Source organism: Eumetopias jubatus, unplaced genomic scaffold (genome assembly GCF_037043125.1).
Source record: "Eumetopias jubatus isolate StellerSeaLion01/CBP00866 unplaced genomic scaffold, mEumJub1_p1.0 scaffold_1, whole genome shotgun sequence".
In the NCBI taxonomy this organism is placed as follows: Eukaryota; Metazoa; Chordata; class Mammalia; order Carnivora; family Otariidae; genus Eumetopias; species Eumetopias jubatus.
The window spans coordinates 25,785,055-25,808,528 of record NW_028274807.1 but is presented as its reverse complement, the minus strand read 5'-3'; the positions used below and the strand labels follow the sequence as shown (position 1 = coordinate 25,808,528).

General features: G+C 34.4%; 1 protein-coding gene across 1 annotated transcript in view; it reads right to left on the bottom strand.

Moving 5' to 3' along the window:
- TMPRSS15 (transmembrane serine protease 15) overlaps positions 1-23,474 on the bottom strand; it is a 112,394-nt gene that overhangs the window by 59,757 nt on the left and 29,163 nt on the right. Inside the window, exons 8-14 of the mRNA XM_028114726.1 lie at positions 22,914-23,022; positions 18,216-18,322; positions 15,508-15,648; positions 14,438-14,587; positions 6,059-6,164; positions 5,614-5,764; positions 2,137-2,272 (exon numbers count right to left, since the gene is read on the bottom strand). Of these exons, the coding sequence (XP_027970527.1) occupies positions 2,137-2,272; positions 5,614-5,764; positions 6,059-6,164; positions 14,438-14,587; positions 15,508-15,648; positions 18,216-18,322; positions 22,914-23,022 (900 nt within the window). The remainder of the gene's footprint in view (positions 1-2,136; positions 2,273-5,613; positions 5,765-6,058; positions 6,165-14,437; positions 14,588-15,507; positions 15,649-18,215; positions 18,323-22,913; positions 23,023-23,474) is intronic.

The window sequence follows — 23,474 nt, the reverse complement described above, 5'->3', positions numbered from 1 at the left end:
AATGTCAAAATAGCAAGATGTTTCTAGTATTTGGTAGCCATAGGAATTATTTATCAAACCAGTAATGACTTTAATAATTAGACTATTTCTTAATGTTTTTTTGCATGAGAATGTTTTATATGATAGACAGGTACAGTATGTGGCACCCACACAAAATGAAGTGAAGCAATTATTTTTAAACAATGCCAGATGGCCCAAATTATTGCATTCGTGTTGGGTTTTGCTCCATCCCATCCCTTCCTTCATTTCCAAAATTTAGTTCTGGTAACAAAATTTTGTTTGACAAAAATGTTTGTGTCACCAAAAGAAAATTACAGCCAACATAAAAAGAGAGAGACTTAGTTCATATCTACTAATATTTTTTGATTATCTATTTCTGTAATGTTAGGGAGCAGTCAGATACTGGTGAAGCAAAGGTGAATGAGGCCCAGAGTTTGGTGTCATGACACTCACTTCTTGCCTCAATTTTGTGGCCAATATATGTGAGAAGGCATGCTACTTTTCTGCTTTTGTTTCAATTTTATGAGTGTCCTACTGTCCCTTAATGTTTCCTTAAAGCTTTCTCCAGTTCACACTTTCTTCTCAAAAGTCTATCACTTACTTTTCTCATTTATTACTTTTAGGGGCACATAATTATATATTGCCTCAAGTATTTCTTTACATGGATTATATTTATTTTTTCCATGCATTGGTTATTGCTACATATTATATTTCTGGTGCAGTGCTCTGTACATAGTAGCTATTTATAAAATTTGAATGAATGTTTGAAATACTGAGGAATTTATGTATAACCCATACAAACATCTAAACATGTTAATACAAAAGATGTTACGTGTAAACTAGCCTTTTGGTAGAATGTAAGTGCACATTCAATACAGTGGCATGGAACCAGTATGGCAATGTAATTACTATCCTCATCTTAATGGCAGCTCACTTGTTATCCATTCTCAAACACCAGTCATTTATCTTTAGAGCTTTTGAATTGTTAAAAACCCTCATCTGAGAAGTCTACTTTCTTTTTTTTTTTAAATTAAAGATTGACAGGAGAAAAACTTATAGTTTTAGAAGTAAAGTCAAATTTAGGTATGTTCTCCACGTTGATTAGCTGATGTGATTATGGGAAGAGTTTCAAGTGCACTTGGAAGGAAATGAAAAATGGAAAAAGTGCTGAGTTTGGGGGCTCAGATCCATGGCAGAAAAAAAAAACACCCATGAGGTATGACATAAGCAAAGCTGTAGAACCAGATCAGTTTCCAACTGCCATAATCCAAAGATAAAAGGGATTTTTTTACATCAAAACCACAGTGCAGTGAAGACATCCCAGTAGAGGCAAAATATATGTTTGATATAATTTATCATGATATGGTTTTTTTCCTTTCAAATCCCATAGTTAGAAAGTGGTATGAAGTTATTGTCTTCTTTGACATTATAAGATGGGTAGTAATGCCTCTTTTTCCTCTGAAATGTAAGTTTCCAATTTCAATTAAGAGCACAGGTAGATACAGACTAGATTTGTTCTTTTGTGTTAAAAGACTCCAAAGGGCATGGGAAATCCTGGATACTGCTCAGCTGCAACACGTTAGTGGCTCCATGAAGGGAGCACATTGCAGGGCCTTACAAAGGCACCATTCCAGGATAAAAAAAAAAAAAAAAATTGTGTGATCTTGGTCTGTATAGTCAAAGTCCAGGCCCAATAATTATTATTAAATTATTCTGGAAATAGGCTGGGTGCATCTCAAGTTTAACCAAACTCCTCTTTGATCTTAACATCATTCTTTAAGAAAACCATGAGAATCTTAAGGCTTCTTCCAAAAAACTGTCTGCCTGCCACACGGCCAATGCAGCATTATTTTGTATTCTAGTGAAAACAAAATGGAAGTCAGCACCTTCGTTATTTAAAAAAATAAAAATATACTAAAATTATTATAAATATGATGCATAACAAATTAGTGAGTGATTTTCTGTGAGTGTATGTATAACATAATATTTTGCTAGCTTCCATTTTATTTATATTTTGGAGTCTTCAATTTTTAGTGAAAAAATAACATTAGGCTGAGATAATTTAAAAGGCCAAAGGAATATCTACTTGAAAATATTAATGCTTTAATTGGTAAAATACATGTTATAGTTACTTACTAGGAAGTTCTGGTGGAGGAGTTGGGACCAAAGTTGGTTCTGGATAAAGACTCACATTGCAAATCCCATATGTTAGGCTAATGTCGTCCAATGCTATATCACTCAGGATCTGGTTTTTAAAAGCATTAAAAGCAACCTGCAATTCAGAGAGGGATATGAAATCATTCTACTCTAATCTTCTCTGATTTGATTCTTCCTGTGGCCCAGTATTTGCTGGGGAATCAGTATTACCAACTCCAAATATAAGAGGACAAGTTTCTATATAGTGAAATATTGATAGATCCTGCTTTTTATAATCCTTCTGCTGAGTCCACCTCCCTACTTATGTGTTTATACTAATCTAAATTTTCACTAGTGTCTTCCTTCTGAGTTATGCAATATTGCCACAGTTTCTTTATGTCTCTATCTCTGTCTCTCTCATGATTTGTCATACTCTAATGTACTCTGTCACGCATCCACATTTTCTGGCAAGGGACAGCAATCTTCTCACAGACTCCTCCCCTCAACAATTTTAGAAATCCAGGTAGCTGTCTGCCTTCTTATAACATAGGGGCCCTAAAGAAAAGTCACACCTACTAGATAATTTAAATGAGAAAAGAAAGGGACAGGAGAAAATATGAGTATAATATGATAATTCAGGGCCAACTAGTACTGGTCATAGTTCACCCAGGAAGCTGGTGTGGGATACTGTGTGAGGGTAATGGCCAGAGGATACAGACCCAGACTTGGAAGAAAGTTTCAGTGGCAGATGAAACCTATTAGGTTCTTAAAGACAGTGGGTATTTTAGCTGAACTTTCCTGGATCCTCTCTTGTGTAGGAAAGACATAAACAGAATACCCACAATACATTAATTGCTCTGCTAGGCACATTGTATACATTATCTCATTTAACTTTTTCAATGCTTTTGTAGAGTTATCCATTCACTCATTTGTTCATTCTTTTCACCTTCTTCACGCTAGGCACGATTCCAAATAAGGATTATTTTCTCCCTTTCATTTACATGCAAGCTGAATTTCAAAGAGACTGAAGTGACTTAAGATTTCATGACAAAGTGGCAAAGCCAAGGTGGAAATATTTGTAGAACTCCATGCTCTCATTCTGCCTGATAAGCTAACCTTGAAAAAGTGGATCCAGTTATATTGCTTAAAAAAAAAAAAAGTGAGTTGAGCCAGATTAGCCACTGCAATATAGTAGTCCCCCATTATCTGAGGTTTCACCCTCTGTGATTTCAGATCCTTACTGTCAGCTGGGTTCTGAATCAGACAATTCTTCTTCAGGTATTGTCAGAAGGTCAGTAGTAGCCTAAGGCCATGTGACAGTGCCTATAACATTCACCTCACTTCATTTCATCACGTGGGAATTTTGTCATTTCACATTGTCATAAGAAGGGTGAGTACAATACAATGAGCTATTTTGAGAGAGAGACCAGATTCACATAACTTCTGTTACAGTATATTATTATAATTGTTCTATTTTATTATTATTCTTGTCAATCTCTTACTGAACCTAAGTAATAAATTAAACGTTACCATAGGTATGTATGTATGTATAGAAAAAAAACCCATAGTATATATAGGGTTCAGTAGTATCTATGGTATCCATGGGGGTCTTGGAACATATACCCCATGGACAAGGGGGACCACTGTACTTGTTTCTCTGCTCTGCCATTTCTTTATTCTCCTGATATTCCATTTTCCTTTATCCTTCCCTGGATTATCAGAAAACAAAGTTGGAGAAGAAAACTTCACAGAAAAAAAAAAAAAAAAGAAAAAGATAGACTCAGAAGAAAAAAAAAAAGAAAAAGGGAAGGAAGGAAAGAAAGATGGAAAGAATGTAGATGAAGGTGTTTGATTTCTGCCTCCTTCCACAAAGTCATGGGGAAAAACTAAAGCCTTCCCTATGACTATGTCTGTCCACATATATACATTCTGAAAGTTAGACTCTGTTGTCTGAAATGAACTGATTAAAACATTGTTAATTTGGTCGAACTATTAGCCTGTATTATCCTGTATTTTAATTACAAACACCCTTAGGAAGAAAACACATTAAGCTGTTATCTGAAAAATTAATTCACCTTAATGTGAAATAAATGATCAGAGACATCCCAATGATACAGCTCACGGAATTTGTTTCTAAAGGAAATACATAGATTAAGTCAAAGTGGGGCAGGGTGGATGGATACTGATGGGCGTGGATGTTCTAATAGGAAAAGATAGTTCCCTAGAAAAGTGCAGGGCTGATCTAGGTGGTGTTTGTGAAAAGCTGGAAGTCCTAGGCGAGCAGAGGACATAGGAAGACGTGATTGGCATGTGCTAGAAAGTTGCTGAAGAAAGCTGTAATATCCCACAAAGTTTCTATGGATCTTATGGATCATTATAAGTAGTACTTTCATGTAGTAAATTTTTCCTCAATAAGTGGTTTTATTTTTTTTAAGGATTTTATTTATGTATTCGAGAGAAGAAGATAGCAAGAGAGAGCACAAGAGAGGTGGAGGGGTACAGGGAAGGGGAGAAGCAGGCTCCCTGCTGAGCAGGGAGCCTGATGTGGGGCTTGATCGCAGGACCCTGGGATCACATCCCCATCTGAAGGCAGATGCTCAATGACTGAGCCACCCAGGTGCCCCTCAATAAGTGTATTGTTTTTTTTAATTTAATTTTATTATGTTATGTTAGTCACCATACATTACAACATTAGTTTTTGATGTAGTGTTCCATGATTCATTGTTTGCATGTAACACCCAGTGCTCCACGCAGAACGTGCCCTCTTTAATACCCATCACCAGGTTAACCCATCCTCCCAACCCCCTCCCCTCTAGAATCCTCAGTTTATTTCTCAGAGTCCATAGTCTCTCATGGTTCATCTCCCCCTCCGATTCCCCCCCTTCATTTTTCCCTTCCTACTATCTTCTTCTTCTTCTTTTTTTAACATATAATGTATTATTTGTTTCAGAGGTACAGGTCTGTGATTCAACAGTCTTACACAATTCACAGCTTGAGCACCGTGAATTGAATAAGTGGTTTTTAAATAAGTTAGTGAATAAATGAAAATAAGGGCACTCAGAGGTTTTTTTTTTTTTTTTTTTTTTGGTTGTTGTTTGTTTTTTTTTGAGAGAGAGAGACAGTGCAAGAGAGAGAGAGCACACATGCACTGATGGGGGTGGGGGGTGAGAAGGGGCTAGGGGAGAGGGGGAATCTTAAGGAGACTCCACACCCAGTGTGTTGCCCAACATGGGGCTTGATCTCCTGACACTGAGATCACAACCTGAGCCAAAATCAAAAGTTGGATGCTTAAACAACTGAGCCACCCAGGTCCCCCAAACTCAGAGATTTTTTTAAAAAAGAGATTAAGAAAGTAAAGAAAATGACTTGGCTATATTTAGAAAATAATTTTTTTCATCATATTATCTTAAACTATAATTGTATCACCATTTTTAGAACACAAACACAGGATTATAAGTCACAAGGTATTTTGCCAACCTTAAATTCCACTGTTTCATTTAATGTTACTTGTCCATAATTCCAATTTTCTCCATAATTTCCTTCCTTTTGGAAAATTGTCTTCTCCATATTTTGGTCGCTGCTGATATTAATGCTTAATTTATAGACATTTTCACCATACATATAATACCTAGTTTGGAAACAAGCACAAATGATTAGATTTCTACAATATTAGAATAAATGCAATTGAGGGTTCTTCTAAATCCTTTACTTTCTCTGGAATATTTCCTTTTTCCTTGAGTGAGGGAGTTGCTAGTAAAGGGGTGGGGGAGTCTTCCAGCATTTTGTTACTTTATCAATTGGAAAAATAATAGCGAATCCATTAAAACGTGGGATGTCTTAGCGAAATCATGAGCCTGGCAATGCGACAAAGGCAATGGTACTCATTAAATAAGGTAGTACTTAACATGTGTCTATGACATACCAGAAACTGAGGCAGACTGGTTCTAAAGTGGGGTCTAAAGGGAGACTTAAGAGTCCTACTCTTTCTCGTCTCCCTCCTGGTCCAGTTGGGGTGGAAATGTAAAATCCTGTAAAAACAAGAAAAGAAGTTTTTACTTCACTTAACTGTCAGCAATTTCATTATGTGAGATATAGCATGCTATAAGTAGAAAGGGACAACTTTAAGGTGAAAATATAAGGAGGAGAAAGGAAGGTAGATGTGAACCCAGAAGGCACTGTCTCTGCCATAATAAATTATTATTTAGGAAAATCACTTCTCAACTCTGGACCTCCCAATTTATAAAACAAGAGCCTTGAACTAGAGCATTGCTAAGGGTATATCAAACTCTGACTTTTTATGAGTCCACATGATTATTTTATTATATTATTGTAGCCAGATACCACTTTAATTCCCATTTACTAGATGTTTTTATCAATTCACTTCTTTAGAGACAATGATCACACAAGAGTATTTAGATATGCTGGTGGACTAACTCATGATATATGCAAGTATTTAAAAACAAATTTGAAGGTAACGTTAAGAGTTTCAAAGAAGATCAGTTTTTTATTCCATTGACTATACTGCATTTCTCTATATAAGAAGTTACCTGATTTTATAATGGTTTCATCTTCCATATTCCTTTGAATGATAGCTAATCAGATCACAGAAGAACAGGAAGCCTGCTAATCTACATAAAATCTTTCTATAATAGCTCAAGCCACTGCATAAAGTGCTTTCTGGTCCGGAATTCATTATTCCAACCAATGATTTGAGTCATTTGAAGTGTGGGAAGAATTGCTAGAGTGAGATAATCTTGAACATTTTCTTAGAGAAATTTAATTTTTTAATTCTTAGCTTGCTGCTTATATATTATGACAGAAAGCAGGAATCGTGTAACAAAATATGTTATGAAGCAAAGGAAATATTGGTTAAATCTGATTTGTGCTCTCTCTTGCTGTCTCTCTCTCCCATCAAATGGATAAATAAAATCTTCAAAAAAAAACAAACAAACAAAAAACTAAAACTCATTCATTTACAACATGCAGAGTAAGGATAAGATATGAAGAAAAATACTAGTAAAACTGCCAATAGATATATCAGTTTATATTTAGATTGGTAAGGCAAAAAAAAAAAAAAAAAACAACAAAACCTCAGAATGAATATTTTATCAAGGTGAAATCATGGTCAAATATATTAATAAATATACATACACTAGATTTAAGTTATAAAATGTAAAATGGAAATGAATGCATGTTTAACATTTTATATTAACACATTACTTATACTTTAGATAATGCTATGGCATTTCATGAGTACTTATTTTTAGCTCTAGAGTTAGTGCTCAGTTACTCAACCTAACAAAAAATGTAGCATAGATACAGAGAGGATGATCCAGAATCTACCCTTTAAATGCTGAATTCCAGATCCCTTTTGAATTGACATTAATTTTAGTTGATTAGAATGTAGTTGGGGAGGAAATAATTAAAATTCCATTGAATGCCATGAATAAATAATGAAACGGCTACCCTGTTCAGAAATATTTCTAGTTAGCAGCAATTATCAACATAAAAACTATTTATGTTTGCCCATGTTCAGTCAATTAGTTATATTTAGAAATATTTTTAATCTAATGTTTACACATTAAGCAGTAATAGTATATACGGGATTTTATGATGCTATGAGTTTTGTATCATTGTTCAGATAAAATGTAATTATGTGGACCATAGTACTTTATGAATTTTCCATAAATAAATTTTTAAAAGCACAATATATTAAATATCACATAGCATTGCATATTTTGGAATATAAAATAAAATACATTAATAGTAATATAATAAAATAAAAATTAAGAAAATAATAAATAATATGTTAACAATTTCTGTGATATCAGTTAAATTCCTTACTTAACAAATTAGAAGATGAAGGAAATTCTTCATAAAATTATGAATTTTAAAAATAGAGTATTGCTTACATAAAAATTTATTTAGTCTACCTAATTGTCCTTAAATTTCATCTATAGCCTTTGCCTGTGGGGGCCACTTGACCTCTATTTAATGTCTGTCAGATATAGCAGGAATCATTTGTGTTCAAGGCAGCCCATTTCATTTCAACACAATTAGAAACTCTTTTTTTTTAAGAGTAAGTTATTGTGTGCTTATTTTTTTCTAATTTTGCTCCTGGGTTCATTAAGGATAAATGAATTTATGTTAACTCTACAAATATTTAAAGGCTACTATTTTGCCTTTTCTAAGACTTCTCAAGATTATCCATCCTTTTTGCCTTCAATAATTTAATATGGCACAATTTCAATTGCTTCTCCATTTGATAAGCTCTCAATTAGCTGTATAGCCTGTTGGTTCCACTCAGAGTATGGAAACCAGAAGTTCACACAATATTTGTGTTGGAGTATCTTACCAGGTGGATATCCTAAAACTTGGGACTGTGATTCAAGTTATAACATTGACACTATTTATTTCCAAGTGTATGTCATTCATAGTTCTCCAACTCTCTATGAGAATTCTTCATTTCCAACATTCTTGCTCAATAATGCCTCTTTCTGCACAATCTAACTGGTCCCTTATTCAACATCTTTTACCATCTCCTTATTTCCTGGTAAACAAACATAAATTTACTCTGAAGTTTGAGGCTTCTGTACTATGTATGACCTCAATGTCACTTTCTAGCCATCTTATAATTCATCTATTTATATGCAACACTTCTATGATATTAGATTATTTTAATTTGCTCAACACCCAATTTTATGACATTTGAGTCTTTTTTTTCTTCCTGTTTTTATGTCACTCTACTCTTTACAATTGTACATGTCAAAATCCTACTAATTTTTTGAGGTCATTAAATCAAATTGCCATCTCCTTTAGAAAGCTCCTCTTGGTGCTCCCAATTATATGGGACCACTCCTTGTGAATTCTGGGTTGCATGTGTACTTCTCTGATGTTACTTATTTTGTTCTATTATGTATTATATTCATGTTCACATGTGACTTTTAAAACAGACTTTGGGAAAAGAGCGACACTTGGTTCATTTTTGAATTCTCAATATGGATTAGCTGAATGTTGCTTAATTTATTCTTGTTACATCAATTTGACTTGCTTTTTTATTTTAAATTTATTAAAGTAATACACAAAAGGAATGGTTAAATAGATATTTTTTATAACCACATGGGAATTTCTATGGTCAAATGATAATTTCTTTTAAAGTCCTATAAATTTCTTGAAATGTCTTTGAGAACTCTTGGAATTAACCTCAGAGTCAGCCTAAAACTCAGAAGACTGAATATATTTTGCTAATTTAAGCATACAGTGAACCTCTTTCTTGAGCCTTAGGTTTTTCTTACAACTTCTTTCTATCCCTTTTTCTTTTTATTTCTCCATGAAACAAACCTAACCTTTCACATCCAACACTTCAGGTAAGGAGAAAAAGTGTTGGACATGTGCTGATGTGGTACAGAGACAGCAGCAACCAGAGAGGCAGTAAAACTTTGTGGAAAGTTGGAGATCCCTCTCACAAAGAAAATAGGCTGATATAAACCATTTTGTGGGTAGTGAGTGCCTATGTAAAATTAACTGAACCCAGCAGATAAATATTGAAAGTGTTAGATTACAGAATGTTTCAAATTCATGTCCATCTATATAAGAAAGTAATATCATTTCCTAACATTCAATATCACAGGAAAGATAAGGGAATAAAGACAATATTACTTTGAAAACACAAAAATCATATTTTAGAAAAAAATGATTTATGCTAAATGAAATGTAAATACCTAAGACATTTAACACACTTTTGAAAATTGAGCAATGTAACTACTTTTCTCCCAGCCTACCACTTAAAAGAGCACCACAGCCAATTTGTGTCTGTTGAATGCTTTTGCATCGCGAAGAGAAAATTGTTATAATACATAACATTTATATGGCACTTGTCATGTGCCAGGCATTTTCTTTCTTTCTTTCTTTCTTTCTTTCTTTCTTTCTTTCTTTCTTTCTTTCTTTCTTTCTTTCTTTCTTTCTTTCTTTCTTTCTTTCTTTCTTTCTTTCTTTCTTTCTCTTTCTTTCTCTCTTTCTTTCTCTCTTTCTTTCTCTCTTTCTTTCTCTCTTTCTTTCTCTCTTTCTTTCTTTCTTTTTCATTCTTTCTTTTCTTTCTTTCTTTCTTTCGTAAACATAGTAACCAATTTAATGTTCAAAACATGCCTCTAAAGTCAGGTCCTATTTTCATCAACCCACTTCCCGGATGAGGGACCTAAGGTGGAGAAAGAGAAGAGATAACTTGCAGTGCTGATTTAAATCTAGCTGACTTCAGAGTCTCATTTTAATGGTCTTTGTTACTACACTATGCTAACCCCTAAGCGTTAGAAACACTAATGATTTCATTGAGAAAGGCCAACAAAGAAATACTTTCTTTGGGCTGTCTAGCCCTCTTGTGACCCTTACATTTCTGAAGTTTTCACATGTTACTAACCTCATTTTCTCTGAATGTTCTGAACAAACGAGCCAGTTCTGAGCACCCCAAGATGCTGCCCTGTATCATTGCCATCATCTCCACTGACTCCCTTTGCTTCTAGAAGGTACAGAGAAACTCTGAGCCTTGACAGTGCAGATTTAGGAGCCCGTTGTCTACCAGGAGAGAGTTCTTTAGAAGGAGCCAAAAAAGCTAAGGGGCTTAGATGTTCTTCCCTAAAGCAATGTTAATTCAAAGTTTATTCAGTTTCATTTAGACTTTTCTGTCATTTAAAGTGAAGGCAAAGAACAAAAAACCCCTGCATGGATAAGAGGAACAGCAGGAGAGATTTAATTCTCTTCCATTTCAGAGGTAGGATGTTCTGACACATAAAAAAGCAGGTTGGAAGAAAAATGCCCCTGGGTGTGTATGTGTGTGGTGGGAGGATGTCTGGTAGATTATAAAATCACTGGTATGAGAGTTGGAGAGAACCTATTAAATCCTATCATCCGTTCTCATTACACCACTGCCCCTGGTGGGCTCTGAACTGCTCTGACTTGGCTCATTTTAAATAACTCCAGCTACAGGACTTTCTCCTGAGACTCCATTTCCGACCCAACTATTTAAAACCTCCACCTGACATTCAACCTGTTTCACTTTGGTCATTTTCATCCTATTTCTCTAGTTATTTAATCTGCTGGCAAGCTGAAACCATTTTTTCTCCTGTAATGTACTTATATTCTTCAAATATAAGTGGAATTATTTTATCTCTTATTATGATGACATAAGAGTAGAAAAATGATCATTTGAACGTCAAAGATTTCAACTACATAAAAGGTATCTGTCATAGTCAATAGATATAAATGCTTTCTGTACTTTCCTCTAACTACTCTTGCCCAAGTGTGGTAAAGACTTTTTTTTTTATTACAATAAAGACAAAAATGTGGTCAAATTATTTGACTGTTTTAGGCCAGGCTTCTTCAGAGAGCTAGGGTGATTATCACTTTGGGGTTGGTCTTTAGCTGTGCAGATTACTAATTTATCCACAGGGGATCAGGCTCTGGGAAGTCACTTGTTCAAAGAAGATTAACTACGTATGATAGTATGCATGTCATTATTTTCAGTACTGAATATGTTTGGTCTAATGGGATTGGCCATCTACACAGAACACATTTTTGTTCATAGCTCTACACTGCTAACTAATTAAGCAGAATCCTGTTGCCTTTCCTTTCAGATTATTTCCAGAATCTGACCACAGTGCGTCTGCTCCCACTGATCTGAAAGTCCTGTGGCCTCTTCTCTGGGTTGGGTAATAACTCTCCACTGGTCTCCCTGACAACATTCCTGCCTTTCCATAAACTATTCTAGCAGCCAGTGTGAATCCTATCACTGCTACGCTCAGGAACATCCAATAGCTCTTCATTTCACTGAGGAAAAAGCCAAAGCCATAGAAGACCCACTATTATCTGCACTCTACTGGCCTTGTTTATTCCATGTCAGCCATGTTGGCCTCCTGGCTTCAAACGGGTCAGACATGCTCCCTTTAAAGTCTTTGTTCTGCGTGTTCCCTCTGTGTAGAATAATCTGTGTGGCTGATTCCTTCAGTTCTGTAAAGTTTTGATTTGAATGTCACCTTTCAATGGGACCTCACCTGATCACCCTGTTTTAATCTGCAACAGCACCTCAGCACACTTGCCCTCACCATTGCCCTTACCAAGCTCTATATATTTTCTGGGAGCACTGATTCATATTTAGCACACCCACAAATTGTAATTACTTGTCATACACATTGCTTAGTTTCTAGTTTTAAGTTTCTTCCCCCCCCCGAATATATGTTCCATGATTGCAGAAAATCTGGTTTATTTTTGTTCAAAGATAATATTTTGAGTCCCTTGATTAGGGACTGGGGCTCAAAAAAAATACTTCTTGAATAAAGGAGTAGAAGAATTAATCAACTGAGGCTTTTATTGATGACTGTGGAAATAGATTAAAAATAGATCAAAAGTAGTCACTTTTTATTAAGCAATATTTTGATCAAGTTGAAGTAGTGTGATGAACCAAATTTTGTTATTCCAGGTAGACCATTGTCTGAAAGAACAGAATTAGTCAGATACATTTTTGCCCTGAAAAAGTGAATTCTTTAATGTCCTTTTACCAGATGTCATTCACAATTGACATTAAATCAGCTATTTACTTTTCAGGTTATAAAAATGAGAGTATCGATCTCTGTAACAAAAGTGGCCATTGATAATAAATTACAATGCACATGTGCTCAGGTTATTTTTATGTTACAAACAATTTCACGCAGTCAATAACTCACTCAATCAGGAATTACTTATTGAGTCAAAGTTGTAGATACTCATTCATTAAATTTAAGAATAATTTTACATGTTAATTAGATTCAGATACTGAGAATGCACTAGGAATTCAAAGATGAAAAAGAAGCTTCTTGTTTCTGAAAAGAAACAAATAACTAAGGAAATATAAGACCATGTGGCAAGAAAAATAAAAGAAGTGTTTATAATGTTTAATGGAAAGGAAAATTTCAACTCGGAACTTTTAGACAGATTTTATGGAAGTGGTGATATGAGATCTGTGTGCTCAATGCCTAGAGCCATGTCTGGTTAAAGGAAGATTGCAATGCATGTTTTTTGAATTGAACCATATTTTCACCAGTAACCTTTTGACAAGTCATATTGTAGGATGGATTTTGCCTAAGAAAATTATCTAAATGCAGAAATTTCTGTTCTGTCCTTTTTGTCATTTTTCTTGCTTTATAAGATCCACATTACTTCTAGGTTTGGAAACTCCCTGTTCAGTGATTCGTTATTATAAATACAGGCTTCCAGGATTTTCATGGGTGGTCTTCCCACTATGATTTCCTTATCTCCTGATAATTCCCCATGATTTCTGGTCTTTTCCATCAACTATTATTGTTTCCAATGTTATTTTCTTACCTGAAATCTAATTCTAATATTCACACAAAAAGGTATTTACAAATTACAACCCTTCCCTCAGGGCCAGGCCTTAGAATCAGCTCATCCACAGTCCTTTTGGTATGGATGGATGGCTGTGTCTCCACAGTTTATATGTTGAAACTCTAATCCCATATGATGATGTTTGGAGGTAGGGTGTTTGGGAGATAATTAGTGACCTTATGAGAAGATACAGGAGAGAGTGCTGACTCTCTGTCTCTCTCCCTCTGTTGTGTGAGGATACAGTGAGAAGGCATGGGTCCATGATGAGCTCTCACCAGAACCTGACCATGCTGGCACCCTGACCACAGACTTCCAGTCCACAAAACTCTGAGAAATAAATTATTGTTTAAACGAAGCAGTCTGTGGTATTCTGTCATAAACTATAAGTTATAAAACAGACTAAGTCAGCTCCTCGGAAGAAAATCTATCTCTAGATCTTTATTCCAAGATAGCATGATCTTGTATATTGAGAATTCTAAGATAGTCTTTAAAAACTATTAGCGTTAATAAACAAGTTCAGCAAAGTTTCAGGGTTCAAGACCAATATACCAAAATCAACTGTATTTCTCTACACCAACAATAAATAATTGGAAAATGAAATTAAGGCAAAGTAGACCATAGTTCAGAAAAGCTAACTGCCTCCTACAAGTCCAATTAGTAAATAATAAGTGGCAAATCTAGGGCGACAACCCAAGCCTTCTCGTCTGTAATGGCCCTGTGTACTTTTTAATATTTCATGAATATATAGGGTAAAAGAATATGTTTTTTTAATACAAACTTTTACTTGCCTATTTGATTAGCATTTTCATTTAAAAGTACTTATTAGTCATGATTATTTTTAAAAAGAAAATCTAAAAAAACTGTTTTGAATTAAACAACAGACAACACATACCACTTTCCTTTTGATTTTTGAATTAAATATGAATTATACCTGAATCATTGCCAAAAGTATGGTCAAAATTTGGTCCGGTAAAAGGAGGAAAGGTGTTTCCCTGAGTCCTTTCCCATTCATTATCATCATTTAGATCCTGGACCCAGAAACAAAAGCCATCTTCAAAATTACAGTTAATTTTCTCATAATCTGTGAATTAAAAAAAAGAAAACACTTCAAATTTAGTCCACACTGTGACTAATTGTAATCAGTTGCATGAAAATAATCTAGTCTTATACTGTCTTATACACTTATTTTTTACTTTAATTTTATTTAAATTCAATTAATTAACATATAGTGTATTATTAGTTTCAGAGGTAGAATTTAGTGATTCATCAGTTGCATATAACACCCAGTGCTCATTCCATTAAATGCCTTCCTTAATGCCCATCACCCAGTTACCCCATCCCCCCATCCATCTCCCCTCCAGCAACCCTCAGTTTGTTTCCTATGGTTAAAGGTCTCTTATGGTTTGTCTCCCTCTCTGATTTTATCTTGTTTTATTTTTTTCTCCCTTCCCCTATGCTCCTCTATACACTTATAATTGTCAGGCACACAATCTTTTTTTTATTAATCATAATTTTGTTTCATTCCATTTAGTTAAAAAAAAAGACAGCTTTTTGTTGTCAACTGTCTTAAATTAACATGCTTCCTATATCCAGGTAGGGCTTTAGCAGAGAAGCTTCTTATTCTTATTGTTCTTTAAGTTTTACATCTTACCTCTCTTGGTTTACCCGCATAAACTTTGTCTCCTATTTTTCTCTCCTTTTTTTACTAAATTTAATACTTGGGTCAAAATTAGGTTGATATGGAATGTTCTCAGAATTAGTTTTATGCATATACATATATATGAAACTTTGTAATTTTTGTCAAATTGGTTATTTGATTCTTTTGAAGAATATGAACTATTTTCTAATTTCCCAATTTCTCCAAGTAGATACTCATAAGAACTTACATAATGAGACAAATTATGATCTTGTTCTAAAATTTTAGGTTCTGCTACTTTTAAAGTTCCATTACAATATTGAAGCATCTGAAGATTCAAAGGCTAAAGAACAAACAATACTTACTATTAAGCTCTGTGCTGTTAAATGCAGTGTATGTTGCATTAAATCCAATATAATCATTTTCATCAGATTCTATAAGAAAGGTGGCAGTAACTTGGTTGGAAAAGATCCTAATTATGCCAGGTTTGGTTTCCCAGAGAGAAGCTACAAAAAAAAAAAAAATGACTGACTATTATATGTATATATCTATCTGGTTATTCATCTATTGATTGATCCATCCTCTGTCCATCCATCAATTTATTGTTTTATCAATTGATCTATCAACCTATCTTATACCATTCAGTTAACTAAAAGCATTAGTTATGATTGATTTTTTTAATCGAAATGCCTCTTCTCCTCAGCATCAGAAAACCTCAAATTATTATGCATATTTGTGGTTTGAAAAAGCTCTATTTTTATTTTTAATTATTAGCTGCACAACACTATATACACATATAAAAAGAAAAGATGTATTCCTTTATTGAGGCAGTTCCTCTAAGAAGCACACAAGCTAAGCAGTTATAAAACTAAAAATTTGGCTCTATCAGGTATTTCTCATGCCACACTAATAATGGTTAAAACTTGGGTCGCAATAGAAACAAGAGTATTTCTTTGCCTGTCTACCCATATAACTGTAGGACTTCAAAAGAATACTAGGTGAGTGAAAGATTTTTTTCTATGGAGTTTTATATTGATTTTATCATTTTTTCTGTCCTGACTCTAAGCCAAATAAGGGATATCCTCCCAGATTTTTTATTCTCAAGAGTTTACACTCTCATAGATTTTTGTCTATTTGGATATTTAATTTCCTTATTGATTTTTTATGATAGTTATTTGTGCGTTATTCACATCACTATGCCTGGTGATTCTAAGATTTATTTATGAATTACTGAAAATCTAAGCACATGAAAATAAGTGAGAATAACATTTAGGCAAATCATGGTATTCAAGGAGCAAAGGAACATGAAGGTAACTTACACCTATCACTTTTGGCAGTTAGCCTCTGTGAATTTTGCTTTCATCATCTATAGAAGTAAAAATTATAAAACACTTAACATAGTATGGTTTTGGGGAGCTTTTATTGAGCTAACTTAAAGTGCTTAGAATACTATTTTGTACATTGCAAGCCATTAGCGTATGCTAAAATTTATTATTAATATCACATTAGTCCTTGGAGAAATTTATATGACTTATTTGTTTATTAATGTAAATACTTATGTTGATTATAATTTTAAGGAACTGGATTTATCAACCACAGAAATAAGCAGATTATCAAATGGCTGGCCCATTTATTTTAGCCAAATGTGACTTACTTGAGTTCATCTGTTTTATGTATATTCACTATTATATTTGTACTAGGGGCTTTTCTAACACAATGAGTAATTGCATTGTGTTTGAAGTCAGAGAGTCTTTTTTTTTAAGATTTTATTTATTTATTTGAGAGAGGGAGCATGAGAGAGAGAGAGCATGAGCGGGGGGCGGGGAGAGGGAGAGGGAGAAGCAGACTCCCCACTGAGCAAAGAGACCGATGGGGGACTCCATCCCAGGACCCTGGGATCTTGACCTGAGCCAAAGGCAGCCACTCAACCGACTGAGCCTCCCAGGTGCCCCAAAGTCAGAGTGTCTGAAGTCAGATTTCTGCCTCCAACACTAACTAGCTCCATGGACTTGTAGTCATTTAACCTCTTAGGCCTCATTTCCTTCTCTTGTAATGCATACATTGCAGGTTTATTGAAAATATAAAATAAGAATATCTACACACAACACTCAGTATAGTGAATGTTACATTAATAGCACCCAATGCAAAGTATATATCATATGCTTAAATATTTCTCAAACTGTTTAATCAAACACACTTACTAGATAGGATTCACTTTTCATTACCACAAGTACAATTTGAAAGCCAAAATAGTTGAAATAAATGCAGCTATTGAACAGGTGTCACTTGTAACCTCATGTCAGCTCTACTCTTGACTCTCCCTTCAAAGTGTGAGGAAAACTAGTTATTCCCTGGACTCAATTTTTATATCCTCTTCTTCATCCTTATTTTATTTCCTCTTGGAATTTCACTCTTAATTTGTTGGCTATCATGAATAGGTAGGTCTATGCATTTTGAGACCAGACGGAATAAAGTGGAGTGAGCCCATGTATATTAATTCATTCCCTGCTTTCTTTTCAGCTTCTAAGGGTGTCCACGTACATACTGACAGATGGTTACATAAGAGCAATACCCCCTACAGCTACCATTTACTGATCTTACATCCTGGGCTAGTCATTATTTTACCCTCTTTATTCGAAATAGCCCTGCAAGAGACTGAGAAGTCAAGTGCATACTGAAAATAGGAAGATATTCTGTGAGTTGCAATGCTAGAGAGAATGAGAACAATGGTTTTCAGGATTTGTCTGAATTTTGCTTAATGGGGAGTAACAATTAAAGAAAGCATAGTAACCAAAGACATAATTATATTTCTTTGGAAAATTCCACGTGATTTGAAAAACCTAAAGTAGAAAAGGATCTTGTGAAATCATAACCATTTTATTACTAAGAAGATTGATCACATAGGGCACTAAATTGTTAATTTTTATAATGAGAACCAGTTTTGCTTTTTCCTGTCAGTAACTTAAAGTTTAAGTTCACATTCAGCTTAAAATCAAAGTGAAAACACATTACTTCAAAGAGTTTACCACATATTTTCATTTTGATAATGGATTATATATTTGTTTTAACTTACCTCTTAAAATCTTGCTTGTACTCACACCTTCATAAATATTTAATACATCTGTATAAAATGTATTAAAATAATCGAAGCTCAGTTTAATGGAGAGTCCTTGATTTACACTAAATTAAAGCAAAAAATAGATTACTACACTCTTAATAGGTTGTTACAACTCTTTATGCACTCTAAAATTTGAATGTATTTTCTAATTATGATTAAAAAAAGACATGACATAAGATTGACACTCAGTGAATTTTTGAGTATATGATACAGAACTGTTAACTATAAGCACAATGTTACACAGCAGATCTCTAGAACTTTTTCAACTTGCATGACTGAAACATTCTTCCTGTGGAACAGTAACTCTCCATTTCACCCTCTCCTTGTTCCTGGAAACCACCATTCTACTTCTTGTCTCTATGAGTTTGACTACTTTAGATGCTTCATATAAATGCAATCCTGTGGTATTTGTCCTTCTGTGAAAAGCTTATTTCACTTAGCATGATGTCCTCAAAGTTCACCCATGTTGTTGCATATGACAGGATTTCCTTCTTTTAATGGCTGAATAATATTCCATTGTATGTATGTAGCACGTTTTCTTTATCCATTCATTGGTCAATGGACATTTAGGTTGTTTCCACCTCTTGGCTATTGTGAATAATGCTGTGACGGGAGTGAACATGGGAGTGCGAATATCTCTAAGAGATTCTGATTTCAACTCTTTTGGATAAATACCCAGAAACAGGATTGCTGGATTATATAGTAGTACCATTTAAAAATTTTTGAGGAATCCCTATAGTCCATATTCCACTATTCCGTAGTGATCACACCATTTTACATTCCATTAGTGGTGCACAGGGTTCCGTTTTCTCCATTTCTCCACATCTTCACCAGTATTTATCATTTTCTGTTTTTTTATAATGGCCATTGCGATTTTAATTTGCCTGTCCTTGATGATTATTGATGCTGAGCAACTTTTCAAGTGCCTGTTCATCATTTGTATGCCTTGTATGGAGAAATATCTACTTGAGATTTTTGCCCATTTTTTAACTGGGTTCTTTGTTCTTTTGCTATGCAGTTGTAAGAGTTGCTTATATATTTTGGATATTAACCCTTTATCAGATATATGGCTTGCAAATATTTTCTTCCATTTCATAGGTTGCCTTTTCACTCTACTGATTGTTTCCTTTGCAGTATAGAAGGTTTTTTAATGTGATGTAATGCCACTTGTCTATTTTTGCTTTAGTTGCCTATGTTTTTAGTGTCATTGAAGACCAATGTTATGAAGATTTCTCCCTATTTTTTTTTTTTCTTTCTGTAGGTGCGGTATGATGTGGGTGTGGTGGATTTGTGGTGTGTGTTAATTGTATGTGTGTTGTTTATGTGTGGGGTGAATATGGTGTTTGTGCTATGTGAATGTTGTGTGTGTGTGTGTGTGTGTGTGTGTGTGTGTGTGTTTGGGAAGGGACTGTTTCCTTAATTTCGTTTTTTAGGTTGTTCATTGTTAGTGTATGGAAACACAACTGATTTTTTACAAGGATTTTTGTATTCTGTAACTTTGTTGAATTTTTTTATTAGTTGTGTTTTTGTGTGTGTGTATGTGTGTGTATTTTGATGATTGTCTACATATAAGATCTTGTCATCTATGGACATATGGTGGTAGCCATTTATATAAATTCTGCCTCTGTTAGGTCGGTTCAGGGATGGGGGAGTGAGCCTGCAGGTGAGACCTCTAGGGACTCCAGCATCAAAGCTTAAGAAGACAGAGGAAGAAGAAATGAAGCAACCTTCAGGGGTGATTTCTGTTTTTTAAATTGAAGCTTTGGTGTCTTTAGGCAGGAATATAGTGAGTTTTTCTTCATGTGATATTTTTAAGCTATGAAACCAAAGGATACAAGAGAAGCTCCTTAGGAACTTTTGTTTTCAGGATTCTTTTACTTTTTTAAAATATGAAGTCGAAGGTAGAAGAGAGGAACCGGTGCATATTATTTTCTATTTCTTCTGATTCAGAAAAGCCAACTTACCTGCAATAAAAATGTGGTCTTTTATAAATGTAAGACTAATTAGAAAATACAATATCTGTTTTTTATAATATTAGACATGGTATGCTTATGATTTTTTGAAGGGAATGAATGTTTTTCTAATGTAATTTATGCATTTTTGCATTTTTGTATCAATAGTAATCTCTTTTAGAGTTCACTTTTTTGATATATTAATATGGCGCTAAGCCCTTTACATTCACTACTACATTTAATAGTGACTTTAGCCGCTGAATTTAGAGATCTTGAACTCTATGAATGTAGAAATTTTGGGTCAAAGAAATTTAGGGATTTGCCTGAGATCACACATTTTGGGTCTGTAGAGAGCAGATTTGAACTCGTACAGACTGTCTCCAGTGCTCAGATTCTTAATATTTGACACTCTGCTAAATGTAGTTTTAATATAATTCCAAGGATGGGCTGGTCTAGCTCAAAATATAGTTTAATTGCATTTTAGGTATTTCTCTACTATTTAAGCAGTCTTCAAATCTTGTAGGAAACATCATTGTCTTTACCCCCACTTTGATCACCATTAGGAGAAACAAACTATCAAGGACAATGCATCATTTATTGTAGTAATCAGTTTTGAGAAGAAAGCATACTTAGGTTGTTTATATGATTAATTAAATCATAATTTCATTTGAAGTACAATGTTTAGGGTAATATTTTGGATTCTTTGGGTTTTCAAAATCATTGCTGCACTAATGGATTTCTTTTTTTTTCTTTTTTTCTTTTTTTAAGATTTTATTTATTTGAGAGAGAGAGTGTGCATGAGGGAGCAGGAGCATGGGTGGAGGCAGAGGGGGAGGGAGAAGAAGACTCGCCACTGAGCAGGGAGCCCCATGTGGGCTCAATCCCAGAACCCCAGGATCATGACCTGAGCTGAAGGCAGCTGCTTAACCAACTGAGCCACCCAGGTGCCCCTAATGGTGGATTTCTTAAAAATATTTTTAAAATTAAGTATTAGAGAAGAAAGTAAAAAGAACAAAACCATACAAATCCTTAATTAATATAGTGTGATTATTACACAAATGATACTACTATTATGGCAAATTTGTTTTGTTCTGCTTATAAACATTCCTGTAAATTTGACCGAGCCTTATTAAGCAGTGGATTTAACAATTAAATTGTTTTATTTGGTATTAATACAATTCCAAAGATTGCCATGAAGAAATAATTTAGGATTCATGTTCTTTTCATTTTCAGAGGAAGTAATTTTAAGATTTTTCTAAAGCTTTCTGCTGACATTTTAAGTAAGGAATAGAATATTTTTCATTTTGCTTATGAACAATGCTAAGAACCATTTATAAATGCTTCTTTTAAAATTTGATGTGATTATATTGGAAACAATATCCCCCAAATTGGTTAATTCTTCACTTGACAAGTGAGCTGCCATTTTTAATACAAAAATCTTGTCTCAGGCACACAAGTGACCTGTTGTCTAGAGCATGAAAACGACTTACATGTGATTGAGCTCCAAAATAGAAATTATTTAAAGAGAATAGGATGTTCTTCTTTCCCTGAATAATGCCAAGTAAATGTGTTTGGAACAATCTTCCCTTCATATCCCATCTCGTCTTTGGGATATGTCTACACAAGTAAACAACACTGTGCATCTTTATGGGGCCATTTCTATCTTACGGTTGGAAAGAACTTTCTTGGCACTGCCTTGTAACCTTCTTTAATCAGCTATTATGTTGATTCCCCTGGTTTTCTAGTGAGTCATCACAATGATTAAAACTATTATGCAGTAGGTTGGATTGGGAAATCATAATCCCATCCAGCTGTTAAGAGAACTGAACTAACTAGAATGTCATTTATCAAAGTGTAGTCCACAGAACACTTATTCTTCATGCTTTGTGGGGGAAAACGATCAGTGGCTTAAGATGATTTTTTTTTTCTTTTTTTGAGATTTATATTGCTTGTTAACTTATTTGAAACTGTGAGAAGTCCTGGACTTAAAAAAAAAAAAGTTGTGATGAGTTTATCTCAGTGTTACTTTTATTTATTTGGGTACAAATTATTTTCCTTTCAAATATTGGGAAGGAACATCAGGTACTACTCCTGTGTGAAAAATGCTTAGATAAACATTAAAGTGGATCAGCCTTCAGCTTGATTATTTGGATCATCACAATGATTGAATTAGTGGATTGAATTAAGAGCTTGGAAAGCAAATACATAGTAACTGATCCCAGTGTTATTCAAGATCTAGCAAACCAGGATGTGTATAGTGGGTGTCCCCTCTCTTAATCTGCCATGACTGAATCACACCAGAGGAGATTTTCCTACAGATGCTGACATTATGAGAAAGGGACTCTTCTGTGGCCCGGACGCAAGTGATGGGAATATTATATATTGCAATATACCAATATAAATGCTTGCTGTTCACCTTGGCAGCACTTAATCTGTGCCAATCACAGAGGGGAAAAAAAGACCTGCTGCAGAGTTCAATGATGGCCCTATTTATTAGACAGTATTATCCACAGCACAGAACACCTTAGTAAAGGTGAAGAATGAGAGAGAAACTTCTTGGACAAGTTATCAGTTGGGAAGACTTTGCTTCATAGCTAGTGAAAATGATTGTTCAAAAATAGACTACTGAAGGTGGTAGGACGTACTGTATCTGAGAAAGACTTAATGACTTAAAAACAGGGAATAGAAGATGATATATTACCGTATAATCCACTGGCAAACAACACTCGATTTAGAAGGCTTTGGGTAATGAGCAGCCTGAAAGGACCCAGAAGATCCAGTCAACAAAAACCTTCCATCACAAGCTGTGGCTGTGAAAAAAGATGGGAATTCATGTTAGACAAAAACCAATCCTGGAAAGTTTTCTCATATGAAATGGGATTCAAATTGGCTAATGAACACTTCACAGAACATTCATGACTGAATCTGTATGAGGCCATTTTACAAAACTGAAATGATCGAATGGGAGTAGATCAGCTCTCATGTTTAAAATCTAGTGTCTATTTTCAAATACGAGTACATAACCCACCATAGATTCCTTTAGAAAAGCATTCTATTTCTAAATACTCATACCTAAGCTGCATTTTTAGTATTTTTTCATATTTTTAAGGAAATAAATATATTTGAATTATAAACTTCTAACTTAGACAAATAGCTACTAATTTTTTGGTCTTATTTTCCCCATTAAATTGGAGTTAGGGTGAATTTCAAATATGTGCCTTACATGCTATGTCCTTCTGAAGATGATCAGACTATGGCCAGG